The 19,908-nt window shown below is 49.1% G+C and overlaps 1 protein-coding gene across 3 annotated transcripts in view; it reads right to left on the bottom strand.

Annotated features, from left to right (window-relative positions):
* Positions 1-7,840: 7,840 nt before the first annotated feature.
* Positions 7,841-19,908, bottom strand: part of MTA1 (metastasis associated 1) — a 94,881-nt gene continuing 82,813 nt past the window's right edge. For 2 of the 3 annotated variants that reach the window (XM_067300728.1, XM_067300729.1), the window contains 2 exons: positions 14,864-15,015; positions 9,417-9,493 (listed from right to left, as the gene is read on the bottom strand). In XM_067300728.1, the coding sequence (XP_067156829.1) occupies positions 14,906-15,015 (110 nt within the window). In that variant the 3' untranslated portion in view covers positions 9,417-9,493; positions 14,864-14,905. Of the gene's footprint in view, positions 9,494-14,863; positions 15,016-17,733; positions 17,766-19,908 lie in introns of all 3 variants that reach the window. The other variant, XM_067300727.1, reaches the window with a different exon arrangement.

Below are 19,908 nucleotides of genomic sequence, written 5' to 3'. Positions count from 1 at the left end.
CGCGGCCGCTGTTATATAATTCCTCCTTGCTGCGCCGCCGGCAGCGCCGGAGCTGCCCGAGCTGCGGGCGCGGGGCAGAGCCGGGTGATGGGCCCAGGCGTCCGGGGCAGCGCTCGCAGTGGGGGCATGCTGCCCAGGGGCCCCGGCCCCGCGCGGGCGAAGGGCTGCGGGAGGCCAGGCGTCCCCGTCACTCGGGCCGCGCCGGCCCAGCTGCCGCCGCAACAAAGCGCAGCTTTGTGGCCCTGCCGGGGCCGGGGCGCGAGCCTGCGCGGGGCAGGTGGCCGCCGGCACCGCGAGCCTCTCCGGCACCCAGGCTCGGGGGGCCCCGGCGCAACACACGCCCGAGGAGGGGAAACCGCGCAGCGGGCAACGCCGCCCCTCGCGCAGAAAGCGCTCCCAGCCCCGCCGAGAGGCGCCCCGGCGGCTGCAGCGCCGGCAGCCGCCGCGTCCAGCAAGCCACCTGCCCGCCCACCCAGGGCTTTGCATGCACAGAGGCTCGGGGGGGATTAAGACAAATCACCTGCAGGTGCGAATCCGTGCCTGCAAGCGTGCTAAATCCCAAGCGGATATGCTCGCTCGGGAGCAAAGCGGCTTTAGCTCGTCGTGCCTTAATCTGCCCCGGTTTAGGCTTTGCCAGCCCCGAGGCGAGGGCAGGGCTGGCCCGAGCCCCGGAGAGGCGAGCGCTGCTCGGAGGCGACGGCTCCCATCCCTCCGGGCGTGGGACAGCGGGCACCCCTTTCCTCCGGCTGAGCGGGAAGCGTGGGTTTCCTTGGCAACGGCTGCGGATGCTGCGTTTCGGCAGCCCGGGGAATGCAAGGGAGCTTCCCAGGGTGGGAGCGGAGCCGCAGGCATCATGCCTGGGGTGGCCCCCCACCAAAGGCACCGGCCCCCAGCCCTCGTCCCGGCGGGGCGCGCGGAGCCGCTGACCCGTTTTCCTGCAACGGTGCACAGCGCAGCCCCGGGATTTCCTAAGCTGTCCCGCCAGCTGGCACCGCGCGCTGCACCACGACCGCCGCTCGGAGCGTTAATATTTGCTCCCTGTTGACCTGCTGCCCCTGTAACTACCCCGCTGCACGGCATGCCGGCGCCTCTGGGGCAGTGGCTGCCCCGGGATTCTGGGAGCCTCCGACCCTCGGCACAGGCAGAAGCACCGGGGCACGAGTGGAGCCCATGCGGCGCCACGTCCCACTTCCCTGCCTGCGGCGTGCCTCAGTTTCCCCCACCATCACCTTCTTACCAACGAGCTTCACGGGGAAGCCGGGGGAAAGGCGGGAAATAAAGAAGTAATGCCGGTCCCCAGGCTGCTCCGCTTGGCTCAGCCCTCCCCCCCGTGCTTTGACTCCCCACTGCTCTTTTTTCTTCCTTTAGATGCAAATGCCAAAAAAGCTCCCACCCTGCAGACCGAGCGGCTTGCGCAGGGGAAGCAGGGCTGGGAAACCTTCCCCTCTCCCCGTTTCTGGTTGTATTTGTCTCACATTTTTTGGCATCTAGAAGCGTCTGGCCTTGCTACAAGGCGAGACTGGGGGGAAAAATATTTAGCAATAATAAAAAAGGTTAAATAAAAGAACAAAAGCTCACAACGCATTGCTTGCTGGGTTCGCCCGAAGGACAGCGGCCCGGCCCGGCCCCCAAAACGCCGCGGGGACGAGGGAGCAGACCAGAGCAAGAGCGCGGCGGCAGCCGCTGGGTCTCATCAGGCGGCACTTGCCACGGGCTGGCGCGTCACCGCCTCGCCGCGGCACCGGCTATCTGCAGCGCCAAAAATCCACTTGCGGCTCCTCTCCTTTAAAGGCAGCGGAGCCCGGCCGTTATCGGGCGAGGCAGATAGGAGCCTTCGCGCCCTCCACCCCGGCTCCACCGCGTCCTTTCTCCCAAACGGTCCCGGCTTTAACCCAGGGGTAGGTTAAAGGACGTGGGTTCATTTTCCGTCCTCCGAGTAAAGCGCGAATCAGCGAGGGAGCAGCATGTGCTGGGAGCAGCGGGGGCTCCGGGCCCGCGAGCCCTTCGGAGCGAGGCCAGCGCTCCTCAGGAGCCACACGCAACCCGTCCCCAGCCTCCCGGCACGGCTGCACAAGAGCAGCATCCGGCGAACCTCGGCATCGCTCGCGAGGCCAAATCCACGCCGATCCCAGCAGGAACGGCCCCGAAACCAATGCAAGCCCGGGGAGGGGGGAGGCCCCCTAAAGCCCCGCGCTGCCGGTGCCACGGAGCCGGCCGGGTGCTCCCTCTGCCCGCGGGGCTCCCGCCCGCCCCGCCGCCACTGTCCCCTTCGCCCCGTGTCCTGCGCGCACCGAGGCGCTCTGCCCCTGTCCACCGGCGACGGGCTGGGCTCCAAGCCCGGTCTCGGTGGCAAAGTTCAGCTTTTGGCCCGTGCAGCAGGACTGTTTTTTATTAAACTCTCCCTTTCCGCCCAGCTCCCCTCCCGGACGCGCTGTGGCCAGAGTTCAGGCCGGCGGTGGTGCAACGCGATTTCGGATCGCCGCGACGTCTCTGCGGAGCGAAGCGCCCTTGCGGCTCCGTCTTCTCCTCGGCAGCACGAGAGGAAGCAGCAGCCGTTAGCACGCATTTGACCCCGCTCCCCGACGGACGTTACGGGCATCTTCCCAGGATGCAGGGAAATGAATGCGCAAACGTGCCCAGCATGGCCCCACGCGCCTGGCAGGATGTGACACCCCTCGGGGGGGGCCGCAAAATCAACTTTTCAAAGCCCTGCCTATTCAGAAACCTGCAGAGAAAACCACCCTGCACCGAGCTGGCAGCACCACCCGCTCATCCCTCCTATATCCACTAACTGGGCAGTTTTACCAAGGAAAGGCGGCAGGGGAACAAGCCTGCTCCCTCCGCTCGGATGGAAAACCTCCGACCGAGAACAGCCCGGCTGAAGCCTTCCTGCAAGGGCCCGTGAATCTGCTTGCTGCGCTGCTGCCAGCATCCCGCAAAGCGCGAGATCCAGGCGGAGAGCCCTGCTCCAGGCCGGAGGGGAGCAAGGCATCTGCAGAAGGATGCTGAATTTATGGTATGAATGTTTGCTCCAGGAATGCAGGCAACTAAAATCGCAGAGCCCAGGGCAGGAGTCAACTACACTTCAGCCCTGTCCCCACTTGACTTTCTTCCAGGCGGGGAGAGGGGGAGAGGGGGAGAGGGGGAGAGGGGGAGAGGGGGAGAGGGGGAGAGGGGGAGAGGGGGAGAGGGGGAGAGGGGGAGAGGGGGAGAGGGGGAGAGGGGGAGAGGGGGAGAGGGGGAGAGGGGCTCCCCAGGCCAGTGCGGCAAAGGGCCGGGGGCAGCCCCGGCACAGACCCTGCTCATGGGGGTCAAATCCATCCAAACTGCAGCGCAAGCCTGGCTCCAAAGCCCCCGCATGCAGGCACGTAGAAATGCTAAACGTGCTCAGCGGGGCGCTCGCCAGCTGCCTCCAGCACACACCACGGGCAGCGAGCGCGGGAGCGGGGCGCCTGCTCCTCCGGCACCAGTGGGAAACCCTCTCCGCCCCCTCCAGCAGCCCGGCGAGGGCCCTGCCAAAGCAGCCGTCCTCGCCCGTGAAGCTGCGCTTCCTCCCGGCGCGCTGGAGCTGCCGCGCGCAGCGGAGCTGGTAACGCGCGCAGCTTCCCCTTCTGCCGCTTGCTCCTTCCCAGCACGAGGTGCCCTTTTACCGTATGAAAGGAGGAATAATAATGTACGCTATGACTTTGGAAGGGAGAAGGGGGTGGAAAAGCACCTCCAGTGCCCTGCACCGAGCTCTATCAGAGCTCGGCTCGCAGGCAGCTTTCTGAGCACTGATGGAGGCACGCAGGAGCCGCCTCGGGGCCGGCTGGCGGGGTGACGGGGCCTGCACCATCCCCGCTCCTTGGCAGGCTCCTTAGCAATCCGGCGTGCTGCAGGCGGGCGGTGCAAGAGGAGGCTCGCCCCCAGCAGAGCCCTGCAAGGAAGCTGCGAAGGGACCCCCAGGGCAGCCGCCACGGCCCCCTCCACGCAGGGCTGCCCGCAGCCCGAAAGCGGCACAGGCTGCTGCTGGGGGCCTGGGGAAGGTGGAGGCAGCAGCTTTCCTGCACATGTGGCAGCGCTCCTGCTCCATGAGCGGGATGCAGAGGAGAAAGCAGAGGTAGTGGCCACCATCCATCTTCCCCTCCTCTTTCCCTATTACCTCTTCCAGCTTCCGGCTCTGGCTTTGCCCTGCATTGTCCACTTTCCTTCCTCCCCCTCCCTTTCATTTCCCTATTTTTCCACATAGATTTACCAGATTTTCTTTTAACTACTCCCTTTAGAAACAAGCAGTATTTGTCTTTGTTTTCCTTTAGCCCATCCTTTCTTCTCAAAGGTAGTCTGGCTCCTCAGAGCAGTACAGCACCCACAACGTGCACCCTGGTCCACGGCCTGAGATGGCTACAAGTAGCATTTTGGACCTAGGAACAAACACACAGGCAAAGGCGTTACAGAAAGGGGTCTGCCTGGAGCTAGTGGAGGAGGAGAAAGGGGACAGACCAACCCTGGGCAGCATCCTCCCAATTTACTGCCTGTCTGTTCTTGCAGCAGCCTCCACCTCCCTCCCTTGGGCCTGCACCAGATGAAGCAATCAGCAGAAGCTCCATCTTTTACCAGTTTTCCAAGGTGGCTGCCTGGGACGAGCCCCCTTGCACGCACATCGCGGGAAGGAACAGGGCAGGGAGAAGTGCATCCCCTCCTTGGGCGTCAGGGCTCAGCATCCTCCCTTGGGGACGTGGGTTAGGAGCCCAGCTCTCAGTACACATTCATAACCCCGCGGCAGGGATCACGACAGCCTCCCATCACTGCCGGCTTTCACAGGCTGCACCCAGGTGAGCCAGGCAGCTGGGAAAGCAGCAGCTGACTAATGAGCACATTTACAGAAAAGATGCACACAGACAGAGCTTGCAACAACCCAGCTAGAGCGGACTGTCACACCGCAGCTCGCCTGGCTGCAGAGGTCTCTCGTTTCCCCCTTTAACACTACTGTCAATGCTCATTCCATGTTAAAGGTGTTTTAATCCATCAAGAGGGCAAAGGTTTAAACAAAAAACACAACACCGTTATGAAAACTGGATTCTGCAACACTCTTCTTCCTTCTCCTCCCAATCATAAAATTTGCTAAAATAGTTTATTGTCTTCTTTTCAATCTCACAGCATTGCACACCTCCAATACCACTATGCTCCAGGCAGAAGATTCCACATCAGCACAGCGCTTCCCCCCCTGCTGTCACTCCAGCAGGTTAATTGAACTTTCCTCCTCCACAGTTCCCACTCGGTGGTGGAAAGCGGCTCCATCAGTACGCAAACCAGCCCTCCGAAGAAAGACTGAGGCTTCCCAAGGTCTGACTTGTGTAACATCTGCACCAAGGACCCAGAGCTGGAGCAGAGCTGGCACAGGCTCCAAGTTTCCTTTGGAATGGAAATCTCAAAACATATTTTGCTTAACTGGGACATTGCTGTAGGGTTATAAAGTCCACCTCCCACAACAGGAGTCTGAATTTCAGAATTGCTAGTTTTGGTCATATTTGCATTTTTCCACACTATTTCAATAGTGCATGTTGTTATAGAGAGCATACTGCTGTCATGTTACTGTGTCAGAAGCACAGCTTGCATGAAGCTGCTACTGAGAAGCTAGTAAAATGCAAAAGCACACATAAAAAAACCCCAAAGTTAAGTGGAAAAAAAAAATTCTGTAACAAAAGTGTTTTGTCTTGAAGTATTATGGGAACATTTGAATTCTTCCCCCCACCCCCTTCCCCAAAGACTTTTTTGATCAGCTCCCTGCTACTTTTAAGCCCATAAAATCAGAAGCATTGCCACAAGTCCAGAGGCTGGTGCCCTCCACCCCCATGAGAGCTCGCCCAGGATGGGGCCTGGAGTACAGCCCTATCCGAGTGGGAGGAGGTGAGCCCATGTCTGCTTCCCTGCTATGCAGAAGAACAGCAGGTAAAGGAGGAGGATGCCAGGGACACGCTTCTACAGGAAATTATCCAAATGCACGTGGCAAAACTCTTACTATGGACTGGAGAAATATACAGCAGGAAACTGCTGCTTTGGTCACTGCGCAGTCCCAAGCCGCGGGCTCCACAGCATGCCAGCTAATGTGCCCAAGAGGAGAGGACGCATCTCCACTCTCGAACACAAGCAGCGATCTCTTAGACTGCAATCCCCATCTGACAGAGTTTCCCTTTACAATTTGCCCCCTACAACCTCCAGGGCTCTTTTGGAGGTGGAAGCAGGATGTGTGGAGGGGACACTGGAAGCAAATCACTGTCCCAGCTGTACGTACCCTTTTACAAGGCTCTACAGCAGAAACAAATCAAAGGCAACCCCTGCAACGACAGCATGCACAGCACATCAGCAAGAGAATATGGTTTTCAGCAGAAGGAAGAGATGGTGCTATGGGGCAGAGCTAGTGATAGCAGCTGGCTAAAGAGAGCGATGGCTCAGAACTGGATAGGTCAGTGATGGGACCTACCAGTTATGAATCTCTGCACCTCTTGAGACACAGGATATTTCTTTGGTTTATCTAAAGATACCTTCCAAATCTTCTTTCCAAATATATGACAGTGAAACACAAGAGAATGAAGTCTGTTACAATACACCAAAAAAACTGCATCCATATTAAAGAACATGTAAGGGATCCTTCAAAGCCAGGGCAGCACAGGATGTTTTCTAGAGCTGCCTGGACTCATTTCCAAAGCAATCTCGGGAGTTACTCTGAGAAAGCTTTCAAGTTGTTTGAAACTGCAGAGCTGGCACCCCCCAGTGGTCACTCTAAGCCACTTTGCGTGGTTTGAACACCCTGTCCAGGCAATAGTTCACCTGTTGACAACCAAAGTGCATCACTTCCAGCATGCAGGGATTTTCGAGCTCCCTGAACCTCCACTGCTGTCAGAGTGGATGTGGTAGAGTACAGCCCTCTGCTACAGCCAAGGCATCAGCTCCAAGCACCACTGCAGATGGGCTAAGGCTGATTCAGATACAAAGACACCTTCAAAGCAATCTCCTCCGATTTCATTCTGCAACAGGGAGAAGTCACTGTGGGACCTTCCCCTCACAGAGGAGAATCACAAGCCACAAAACCTTCCCACAGTCAGCAATGCTCCTCACGTACGGAGGGCTAATTCTACAAATTGATGGAGGCAAAGGAAAAACTACCTGCGGACTTCAGTCCTGCACCATGCTTGCACACAGCCTGCCGGCTTCCAGGCTAGCAGGCCTGGTCCCTTCGCAGACAGCATCTCCTTCAGGTACAGCTGCCCCCTCTTGCTTTTAAATTACGGATAGGAAAATAGGAGAAGCAATACAGGATAAACTTATCTGCTAAGTTGCACAGCTATTAACAGCCACAGAGCAAGTCCTACCACTCCGAAGCAGCAAACGAGAACAACCGTTGAACCCACTTTGCTTATCCCGGTAGGGAGTGAACATAGAAATGATGCGCTTAAATGTCAACATCTTCTGAGAGTAATCCACAGGGATTTCACCCTGCCACATTTCACGGCACCGATCAGCAAGATGTATGAGCCTCCGCAGACAAAAGGCTCATTCAGAGCTTCAGCGCTGCATCTGCGGCAGTGTTTAAATGAAGGAGGGAGGGAGTCGGATTCTGAAGCGTCAGAAATATTTAAACTGCCTATCAGTGGAATCAAACCGCGAACGGCTCTCGCTCTGTGCAACATAACGGCGCAGGCAGTGCAGGGAAGCACCACAATTACACAAGCACTTCAAAGCCAAACAACTTGTGGAGGTAAAGGAACAGGCGCAGACGCGCATGCACAAGCCAGATGGCACCCCGAGCAAGGGGCTTGATGACTATTTCAGAACAGACAAAAAGCAGATGTTTCACAAAAGCTCACTTTCCAGGTTTATTAAGTAAAGTTAACTGAATTGCTTTCATTTTGTGGGGATTCCTTTCCGTCTAACCCAGTGGGTTGGCAGAGCTGCACAGAATCACGGTTGGACTGTGATAACCCAAATACAACTTTGGCTCATCTCACTGCTGACACATATGGAATGACTTGGGGGTTATTACATGCTGTGTCTGCTTGAGGCAGGTACATGTACAGATCAGCACAAGTTGCAAATGATAGTTTACATCCTTTCAAAACAGAGCAGGGCATTCAGCAAATGCACTGCAATGAGAAGACATATGAAAAAGAAATTATACAGACTTGCAAATACATAGTAAGTTCAAGAGATGCAAAAAACCTCAAACACAAGAAATGTCAAGGGAGGAAAAAAACCACTTAATTTCAGACACAATGTGTTCAAATTAAAACCCAGCTGTAATTTAAATTCCCTTCAAAATGGGAAACGTACAAGAACGCAATTTAAGAGAAACCAGGTTTTGTCCTGGGAGAGATGTGTCCAAAAACACTGTCGCACAAACAGGTTCAGAATTCTAAGCAAAATGTCCCTGGGCATTGGTGTACTTGACTCTTGGAGCCAGAGCAAAGCAATTCATTACACTTGCCGGACTGCTGGGCCTACTGCTGGGTCTCGGTGGTACAACAGCACGTAGGATTCCAGATGTCAGAGAGAAGGCAGCACACAAACTGCTGGTTACTGAGAGAAATGCTACAAGCCAGATCTCCCAGGGATTGACTAGAATAAGGGCACCTAATTCTGGTAGCCTGGCCTCCACTGCACACAATGTTAGTGTAATGTTCTGCAAGGTTCTTCAGTTCTTAGCTCCCTCCTTTCTCAGCCTGAGTTGTTTCTGTCTTGTGCAGGAGCACAACTGGCTGTGCAAAATGATCCAAAAAACATAAGGGACAGGACCAAAGAAAACTGGCTGAACCTGGGGCTGGCTTTCAGCTCTTATTTCCAAATATCAGTTAAAGGTTGGAAATTTATCTACAAAAGAAATAATATAAATGAAATAAAAAATGGCACCGTCCACAAAATTAAAAAAAAAACCTTACAACACAGCCTTGTAAAAACGGCTTTGCAACGAGAGCTCAGTCACAAAATGAAGGGTTCTAGCTCTTCATACATCAGAAGAGGAAACAAAGCTAAAAAGTACTAGTCCACATTCTCTTAATAAGTTAAACTTACTTTCCCTCCCCTGTCTACAAAAGGGGTAGAAGCAAAGGGGAAAATAGGCTACCAAAAATAAAAAAAAAGAAAAAAAAAGAAGAGAGAAGGAGAGAGCACGCGCGAGAGAGAGAGAGCAGTCTGTGGTCAGAGGCTCAGAGCAGGGCTGAGTTCCTTTTAAGGGTTTAAAAGATGCAAAACAGTTCCTCAAAAGTTCCCTCTCTTCAACAGTTAGTTCAACGCTGTAGCCATAGAAACTCAAGTATACGCTGGAGGAGAGATTCTTTCAGGCAGATCCACCATCATTCGGAGAGAGCTGCTCAGTGTGTGTTAATCCTCGATGATTATGGGTTCATCATTCATGGGCTGGCGTAGCTGCACTGCCTGCATTGGCCGGAGGATAATAGGCTTGTAAGGGCGTCTGGCGGCTCGCTTGGCTTCGGAAGAGGAAAGAAGCTTGCGGATTTTCCTGTAGAGAGGGGAGAAGAAAGGAACTGATTACAGAGAGCAAACGCTTACGCATTTAAGATTTCTCCATTTCTCCAAGCAAAACCAGGCCTGCACATGGAGAGGCTGCTCACTAACAAGGGGGCTGGTGCTGTTTACTTCAGCAGTGTTTCCCCCTGGGAACTTGTTTGCTGCTATACAAACCCACCAGGGAAGATGAAATTGCATCCTCTGTTGCAGAATCGTTCCTCTGCACAGCGGAAGGCATTCTCACCCAGCTTTGCAGGGTCAGGCCCAACGTTGTAAATATAATAACATGTGAAATAGTTACAATAATCAGTTTCCCTATCACTAGAAGTTTATTTTGATGTGTGCAAACGTGTGTGACACACTGCAGATAGCTTTGCGGGAGTTCGCAAAGCCAAGCTGCAAACAAATCTCTTCTAGCAACTTTGGTCACTTCTGTGCTCATTAATCCATCTCTCGCAGGGCTCGCTCTGACATTCCCGTTCCCGAGCAGGTGCACACAGCTGCTTCTTCCAAACAGATGTCAGAGCACGAGCAGCAAAGCCAGCAGCACTTAGTCTTCCACGGAGTTATGCTGCAAGGCCAAACTCCCACAGGGGAGCCCTACGACGGCTCCAATACTGGAGCTTCCCCCCCACGTTGGGTGCACTAACAGGGTGCCTCCCCGCTCTTACTTTCACAGATTTGCAGGGACATGATGGATGGTGTAGGCCCCCCAAAAAACGCAGCTCAAATAGGCTAACAGATTAAAACCTCAGGGGAGAGCAGGGTACAGAGGGCCCATGCACAAATAACACAAGCACATCAATCTTTCTCCAGAAATTCCCTCTCACACTCTGTACTTCCTCCCATGCTGTATGGGCCCAACCTAGAAATCGGAGATGAATTCACATCTCGCATTTGTTAAGAGTTTCCCTATATGCTAGAAGGGGGGAAACAAGTCTTATCAGAGGCAGGAAACAGACTTCCAAGAGGAGAGAAAGTAAACAGACTCTTCAGCTTAAATAAAGGGGGGGGACAGGCTCAAGGTTTAACATTTTAGCAAAATAAAGTAGAAAGGGTCAATAGAGAATGATTACTCACTGCTTTCCATCAATATCAGGTTTAGAGCTAAAATAAGTACTTTAGAAAACACCCCACAGTTTATAATTAAAATGAGGAATTCATGTCTGTAGGATGTTGTGGTGGCCAAAGGCATGTAGAGATTAGAAAGGAAAGTTATATATACATTCTCACAGAGGAATAGTTCACCAGAACCTACTAAATACAGTGATCTGAACACTACCATCAGCTTGGGAACTTGGCCAACAAGGAGGGTTTGGTGAGGAAGGACCGCTTCTCCTACCTTAAAGGTTGTTTGACTTGCTGTGAGAGCGCGGATTCTGGGCCAGCGGAAGGGCTGCCGCATCAGTTTTACATTCCACGAACACTGCCATCTATCCCCCAAAGGCAACGTTCACGTTTTATAACGTGGGCCCCAGAGGAATTAAAAGCAAGGCTTGAAAGCAGTTTTGGTCACTCAGCACCGTTGGGGCCACTTTTCTCCTCAAAAGACAACACGTTCTTCAATGGAATTCTACTTTTTCCCCTAAAATTTACCCTCCCCACCAGAATCAGCGAGAAATTAACAGTGACTTCACTTGAAGATTTTGAACCAGCTCTGGTCAGATTTGTTCATCTCTTCATGTGCTTTTTTTGCCCACAAAACAGAACAAGGGTTAACCTCTGCTGCATAGAGGTTAAACACAAATATAGACACACTTCTTGTTTGTTCAGTGTCCCCATTTCTCCAACTTCTAAAGCTGATATGGGGTGGGGGGAGATATCGTGAAATGATGATTTTTCCAAGACTCATTTAGGTGAAACTGAGCTACTTTTAGCCAGTGGACTCCTTTCATGTAGCGCACACAGCACCGTAAGACACCTGCCATCAGAAGCAAGTCTCTCAGTAGTTCTAGATTCTGATCAGGTCACCCTCCGCCTTCCTCTGCATAAATTACAAATACTGAGCTCCCCAAGCTCCTTACCGTGAAGCTTGAATTCAAAGTCTTATTCCTTTCAATCTGCCAACATTTGAAATCATTCCCTCAAAGCTACCCAGTTTTCTAGTACCATTCTCAACAGTTCTACCCAAAGCGGGGTAGGGGGGAGGCAAAACCTTAGGAAAACCTGCATTCTGTGACTGAAAACACAGCCTGACCCTCAGCCGGAGGATGATACGCAGATATCGCTGTTAGATTGATTGCTACGGAGCCGAGACAAAGCTCAGATTGTTTCAGAGCTCACAAACAAGCCTTACATTCTTGACACTGGAATGCAGCAGATGGTTCAGGGAAAAGTTAGAGGTGAAATGCCCAACAGAAAACCCGTGCCGCTTACAATGCTACATCACTCAGGCCTCCCTGCTTTTCAGCGGACTGCCAAACATCTCTTTTCAGCGCTCATCAGTCAGCTCAGCAGCAAGGCTGTCAGACAAAGGAGCCCGTTCTTTTTTTAAAAATGGAGGAGATAAGGTCTTATGGAGCTGATGTCTATCACCGCACTACGATTTCTGCGTTTGAAATGTGGCTGCTGTGGAAGTGATCTTTCCCGCCTTGGTCAGTGGGCTGTAAGAGCAGGCGATTCTCTGCCCCTACAGTAAGTTGTTCTCATGACCAATACTGCACTTGATGAATATTCTCACTGTTCTGTAGAGATCAAAGAGCAAGACCTTGTGGTGGGGCCGAGACATTTCTACCAGGAATCCGCAGTATTTCTTGAGGGCTGGATGATAAATATGTCAACAAGTGTTTTGTAGATTCAGGATTATGAAATAAGCTTTGAGCATCTAAGGACTGAGCTAAGAGACTGAACACCCTGTCTTCGAAATGGCACGTGAATTTGTCAGAGCTGAAAGTCTGTAACAGGATCCCAGTACCTCTCTCCCAGAACATGAGAGCAACAGGAATAAAAGAAATTGTTTCCCTTGAAAATTAAGTATTTCTCTCACTCTACGTTCAATCATAGAAAGAATCCCACTTTTTGCTTTCACAGCACCTCACAGAAAGATTAGAAAGGGAGAAAGTGAAGATACTTTGAAAAGATCAGGTGCAGAGGGCAGAAGGAAATAGCACAGCGTGCATCATCTGTGCTGCCAAACGAACAAGGTTACACTGGTAAGGGACTTAAGAGATCACATTAGTAACCTTAGGTCTAACAATCTACTTATTCATCCGAGTTACACATCCAGGCCTTATGCTAAGAGATTTCTTCAGCCCTCCTTTCTGAGCATGGATTTGGTAAGCACTGCATGTTGTCTTTCCTGAAGAGCATTTCATTAAGGCAAACCTGGTGCTACAGGCCAAAAGGACTCAAATTTTATGGAGGCCACCTGCAACTTCCATCAGCTTGTTTGGAACTCACTGGAATTCATCCTGGCATTTATAGCCGGCCCTTGAAGGAACAAGCAGCTCTTCATTCATACGCATGGCAACCTCACAGAGATGGAAGGTGCAAGATGCCCAGGGCTTACGAACTTTCTGTGGCATTGCTTTCAGAGACATCTAGTCACTATTGTGTCCTTTAAGTGCCAGAATATGCCTTCATATGAAAGAGGTGCCAGGCAGTTGTAACTGAGGTGTACATGTTTACACTGAAGATCAATTCTTCCCTTTGAAGTAAATGCTCTTCCTTATTTCCTTCCCAAAGCTGTCCCAGCTGACTCAGCTAGAAGAGATTACGTTGCTTCTTGACAGGGAGACAGACATGAAACACAGCTGTGTTAGAGGCATCCACAGGAACAGGTCTGACAGGGAAATAATTGTATGTTTATTCCGAGTTCTAACTAGGGGTTTTCCTACACACAGCCCCCTCTTATCAGCAATGCCTTGTTTATCTGATAGTCCAATGGATCAGTTGTTAGTAACTCTAACATTACCACTCTCAGTCTATCTACAAAGGAGACCTTTGGCACCGGGCCTGCAGAATAGTCACCTGACACTCGAAATGCTCTGGACACTAAGAAAGAGGTTGAGGATGCCGGGACTGACTACTACTCAGTTCAAATTTAGTAATAATAATAACTGGGACTGAGTAATCAAAACTCACATCCTCCTTGGTTACTTGTCAGGAGTCAGGTGTCCAATAATTCCCAAGTCTCCATTTGCCAGATACTGGAGGAAAGGACCAGTACTCTGGCTCTTTGCCTGTCAGGGCACCGATATCGACAGCAGCTGGTAACTCCAGCCTTCAGATGCAGACAAGGAAGCTAGAAGGCACCTCTGCTTGCAGAGACAGCCAAAGAGACAGCCTGAGACTTCGCTCTGACCTTCCTCAAGGTTACCCAGGAGAGAGGCGTCAGGTCCTTGGGAGGAAAGAGCACAAGAAAAGGTCTCTACCTTTCTCACCATACCTAAGAGTAGTCCTCCCTTTCTGGGAATAATACAGTACCAGGAACACAGCCACAGAAGCCTTGCTTTAGGAATCAGGCCACATAGCTTCTACTGCATTGTCCGCAGCCTGTATATGGAGTTTAAACTGAAACTCAGGCAAAGAAAATTTCTTCCCTTATTATTTTTATTCTGTGGGCAAAGTAACAAGAAAGACTAGCATAAGCAGCAGTGTAGAAAAAGGAATATTGACACTGCAGGGCTTAATCTGGACACTACTGGTGGGGGAAACACCAAAAAAATAAGAGGCAACTCAACCTTATGTGCCACTTGCCATATTTCATTTCTCAGCTAGATTCATGGAGAGACAATCTGAGAAGTAATGCAACAGACTTCAGCATGCAAGAGGGCATCCAGGGTGCGCACAGTCTCAAAACCTTATTCTGGCTTAAAGAATCTGATCTCGTTTGCACAAGGGAGGAGCACTACAGGACTGGAACATGCATTGCTGTCTCCAGGCGTAAGTCAGCAGCTTTCAGTATTCTATTAACACAGTTTTGGATGCAAACTAAGCCAGGCTTTAATAGCAAGCATAACCCCATGCACAGGAAGCTCTGTGCCTCAGCATTATCCATGAGCCAGAATGCCTCTATTCTGTTACTGAGATGGGACCTCCAAAGGCATTTATGGGTCTGAAGCAAGGTGAACTCCCCTTTTCAGTCCTCCTCCCCTCATTGCCCATCTCCTACAGGAATGGTTCAGGCAGAAAAAGAATCTGCTTGCTCTGAAATGCAGGTGCATGATTAGGCACATCAGACAGAATTAGGTATATCACAGCCTTTGTTCAACTAAACAGCTGAAGTGGATTCTGCATTCAATATGTAGCAAAAGGTCTGCTAAAGAGATCGCCAACTAACCACAAGATCAGCTGCAGCACCCACAAGAAACAGAAAACAGAACACCTCCCTTAAACCCTCTGAAAAGATCAAGCGTCCTACCTGGTTTCTTCAGTGGCCATGTAAAAAACATCATCTGGTGCATCAATCCAGTTCATCCTCCTCCTTTTCACTGGAGGCATGGATCCACCACGAATTAATCGGACTTTTGTTGGGTATGATTTCCCATTGAGCAGCAAGTTTCGGCTTGGTCCCTAACGTGATACATAAAATAGTACAATTATGGACTGTAACAAACCTGCAGTAGCATGTGATAAGCACTCAAACAAAGGAAAGGAGGATTAAAGTTTTCATATTAGATGTTGAGAGTTTCTGGTAAACATGTCCCCTCTTGACCGTGACTGAATGCAGAATTCACAAAAAAGCAATGGGCCACAAGCACTAGAAGTTAGGCACCTTCGATATACAATAGGACTGCAATACTCCAACAACAGGATGAATAATAAATGGAAGGTATCACCAATAATCTGTTGCTTGTGTCTAAAAGATGACATCAGGCTTGAAAGATTGAGTATAAGACTTAGATTTCAGCTACTACCATAAATCTAGAGTAACTCCACTGATTTCAGGGAAAGAAATCTAGCTACACAACAAATGAGATATAAAACTCAGAAGTTAAAGTTATTCTGGGATGTCAAACTTACCTATATCCTTTTTGTTCTAGGAAGGTTAATGAGTATAGTATATAATTAAATGTTTTTGAAAAAAACCCTAGAACTAGAAGCTTAACAGCTTTCATCATAAAATCCTTGCAGCATTTAACAACAGAGATCTCCCATATGTAATACACTTGCTTTGCAAAGCAACATGGCTTGTTTTCCAGACCCACAATAGCCCCTTCCACTCAACTGAAAAAGTACAGGCTCTTAATAAGAGAGGTGCAGATGCAAGGGAGCAAAGCTTCTCAAATGCAGCTGTCCTTGATCATTTGGAGTCCAGTTCTGCTGCCCCTCTTCCTGATGATTAGCACATTGAGAAATCCCACAGAAATCAGAAACAATCAGGAAAGGTGAAGAATGAGGGCCTAGAAAATTTGATATGCATAAATTAAAGCTGGTCAAAAAAATGCCCCAATAGAATAATTCTGGTACATTCTCCCAGATCAGACCATCTCCCCAAATGCACCAAGACTTCCCGTTCTGTCCCCAAAATAGGGGCAGAGCACCAGGTAAGAGGATGTCTGGCCTGGGACAACCACCTCCAAAGGGAAGGTGGGACATGAGCTACTCAGCCCTTAAACGCCAGGGTGCAGTAAAATGACTGATGACTTGCTTTTGACCAGCCTTAATCAACTAGACAGATCTGCTTCTTGGAGAAAAATAAGAGCTTTAGAGCCAAGCAAACAAAATCCCACCTTTTAAAATCCTAAGCTCTTTAAAGCAGTGCAATAGACATTTTAATTTCTTAGTTGTCCAGCTCCATGTTATACAAGACAATTTCGGCACCACAGCAAACCACTGGAATTCTTCAAGAATAGCTTTCACATTTGAGATTTGTCAGGAACAAGGTTTAGAATAAAAGGTTTGGCTTCCCCCCCCCCTCCAGTTTTATCCAAGAAAATCCTCCTCATCAGTGCTGAGAAGGGTATTTTCTCCCCTCTTTCTACATATACAGGAGAACAACTCCAGAGAAAATTTTTGGAAATATATAAAGGTACCCCATGTGCTTGGAGCTTGCCTTTTCTCTACCTGCACAGAGCAATATGTTTCCAGTGGCACATCCTGAAACATGGACCTTTAATTTTCAGTTCAGTAGAACACTTTATCACGCAACCAGAAATCAAGACAGTTCAGGGTTTTCACCCTTGTAGCTGAAAACGTTAGGTCATCACAGATTTCTCCCACTGCACTGAGTTGGTTTATACAGCAGACACAAACAAGTAGCCAGTCTCCTCAGTGACAAGAAGTAAAACCGAATTCAGTGAGGAATACAATTTACCACTTCATATCAGATGCTCAAGTAACAAGCCGGATGAATGCTTCATTATTACAGGCAGACTAGCATGCTCCAGTTATATCCTACCCACGTGATATTACACACTATCCAAAAGCGTTCTTAGATTTAATAATACTTGTGATCATTATTCAGTAACCACCATTCATACCTGCTGCAGATTTACCCATGTCAGAGCGACTCTACTGACACTAATACATGGTGGCAGTTCACCTAATGAGGCAAACTCCACTCTACCAACACCAGGAGGAGATGCTTTGGGGCAAAAATTTAAGCTTGAAGTTCTCTCCCATGAGTGGGGAGACATAACGTCAAGGTCCCCCAAAAGCCATCGGTAAAGGGGGGAAGCAATGCACAGCCTTTGCGCTGGCCCCTTCACGCACACAGAAATTTCATGAGAAAGCATTTTGCCAGAGAAGTATCAATCAGACTGGCTATTTGCTTCTGTCCTTTGATAAAACTCTCAGCATAATGGATGAAAGGCTAGGAATCATTTTTACTCAGAAAAAACAAGCATTCTCAGCAGACAACTTGCACACCAACTTCCTAAAAAAATAAAATAAAATAAAAATAAAGGAACTGTTTGCCAAACAAACCCTTCCATCATTTAAGCCTTCCTCCTTCAGTGAAACACATTCCACCTAGAAACACATCCCAGGACTTTGCTATAAACAGCCACTCATTTTCTGTATGAGCAGAAACAAAGTGTTCCATTCAAAACAGAATCTCAATTACATACATTGATTTGGGGTTTCAATTTTATTTAAGCAGTTGGACCTTCCATATGCCCAAAGATTTTTTTTTTTTTTAATTTTCCAATGAGAATCAGGAAGTATGACCAGCTGTAAACAGCAAAGACAGAAGTGAAATACTATGGTTTAATGGGGTATTCTATCTAGAGAGGGTTAATCATTCTTCTTTTGCTTTTCCTTGTTTTGGTTAAATGAACATTCTCTTACCATTTGTCTGGTTTGTCCGTGGTTAGGCAGACCTAACAAACAGGAAAGAGAATAGAGCTGGTAAGACCATTGCTTTTCCAAGACAGAAAAAGTACAAAATCAAAACACACGCAGCTATGTTTGCAACTGGGTTGCTTTGTTGAAACAAGAGTTTTCTACCAAACTAACTTCTCCCCTCCTTGAAAAGTAACTAAGAAAACAGCTTCCTTAACAACATATTTTGAAGAGCAGGGCCTGCAAATTAAAAAAAAAAAAAAAAGTTCCATTCACTCATTCTTTTCTCCATTCATTCATACCTTTCTTCAAACTACCACTAAAAGTACACTTCCTCTTTCATATCTAAAATTTTCCTCAATTCTTTGGAAAAAATTCGGGGGTTTTTTTGTTGGTTGGGGTTTTTTTTGTTTTGTTTTGTTTTAGTTTTTGAGGAATTTACTGAAATCTAGGAGAAGACGAAAGAAGTTATCATACTGTCAAGACAGCAACACACAAAAATCTTTCCTATCATCCTTGGATCCCCAGGGAACTCTTCAACTCAGATGTTACCTATGAACTGTTAGCAAACAGATTATATCTGCTAAACTGCTCTGAACGTACCACACGTAAATGCTGCCATTAGCTTAGCTCTGCCAGGCACAGAGCGCAGAAACCGTCACCCAAAGTCGTACTCCACTAACATAAGCAGCACCGTAAAGCCCCAAGCACAAAGGCTTGATTTTACTAGATTGCCATTTGCTGTTCTACCATATCCCCTATCACACTGCCAGAAGTCCATGTTTTAGGTGTGGATCTAGTGCATGTACTGAACTGTACCTTATATACATGAGACCTTAGAGGACACACAAAAGTCCTGGGATGTAAGAGAATGAAGTACTGCTTTAAGGCAGCAAGGTATGGCAGAGAAGGGACTAGAAGTCCTACCAAACCTTTGTTACCACTTTTTAGTTTTCTAGGATGCAAGCTCCCAGAAAACACTTTCATCAACATCAAGGCACCAAAGCCTCTTTCGGCCCTTTCTGGCCCCGAATCAGAAAGTTCGGTACAACAAAGCAAACAGGTACTATAGGCATCAGGAAATGCTGTCACCGGCTGCAGAAGTAGTTATCACTATTAATTCTGCTTTCACATTTATAGCAAGTTTCCCAAACTCTATCCATTTGGTTTGACATTTGAAATTTCCCATTGTTTAGCCAGTTAAGCTGTAACGAAACAGCAAAGCTTTTTAAGAAGCCAGCAAAAATCGACTTTTACATTTGTGGCTGTACTCCAACAGATTCCTTGAAATTCTCCTTGGTAAAACTGAACACAACGTACTCAGCAAGTACGTCAGGAAACACATGGCACTGTAACGTATTGGGAAAGGTAAAGGGGGGAAATGGGGGACTTTTTCTGAGCATTGAGCATCATGATATCACACTAAAAATCAACAGCTGATATAAAGTTTATTTCCCATTTCGGTAGGGAGGTATGTTGTTAGCTACTTCAGACAGACATAGCTTCACTTTTTGCAGTGTTTTAGTGCCTCAGCATCCACACAGATGAAAAAAGAGTTGCCAAAAGATTTGCATCAAATCTGTAGAACAGATGTACCAGACACCAAGTAAGACCACCAGTAACCAACCTTTGGAGGCTGACAAAGGCAACATAAGCTCCAGATAATTATCCCTTTCTACATAGGAGCAGCAATCATGTTCAAAACACAGCTGCAAACAGCTGTTTGAGATGGATGGACAGAGAGCTCCACAATGCTTGGAAACAGCACAGGCAGCAGGATGCAACCTCAGTCTGTTGACTTCAGTCCAAAGAGCTAAGCTCTAGCACTTTTCTTCCCCCCCTAACAGAAAGATAACATTTCCCTCATTCACAGGAGCTCTGAGAGATGCAAATCAACTGATGCTAGTCCCTGGAGAGAAGCCAGATATTTTATTTTAACCACACTCAGGATTAGCTCTTTTCTTATACTAAGAACATGCCTGACGCCAGAAAAGTCTAGCCTACAGGAGCAGCTGATATGTGGCTGCTGCTGCCGAGAAGATTATTGCTGGATGTATAGCAGACAGCGCTATTCCTATGCACCAGGATTAACCCCAAATCTTCCATGGTGACAAGAAATGTTGAGACTGACACAAAACTGAAGGAAGGCTGAGCAGAACTGCTCCCAACTGAGTCTCAGAG

This window comes from Apteryx mantelli, chromosome 8 (assembly GCF_036417845.1).
Source record: "Apteryx mantelli isolate bAptMan1 chromosome 8, bAptMan1.hap1, whole genome shotgun sequence".
Taxonomy (NCBI): domain Eukaryota; kingdom Metazoa; phylum Chordata; class Aves; order Apterygiformes; family Apterygidae; genus Apteryx; species Apteryx mantelli.
The sequence above is the reverse complement of the archived record's forward strand: the minus strand, read 5'-3'. Positions and strand labels throughout refer to the sequence as shown.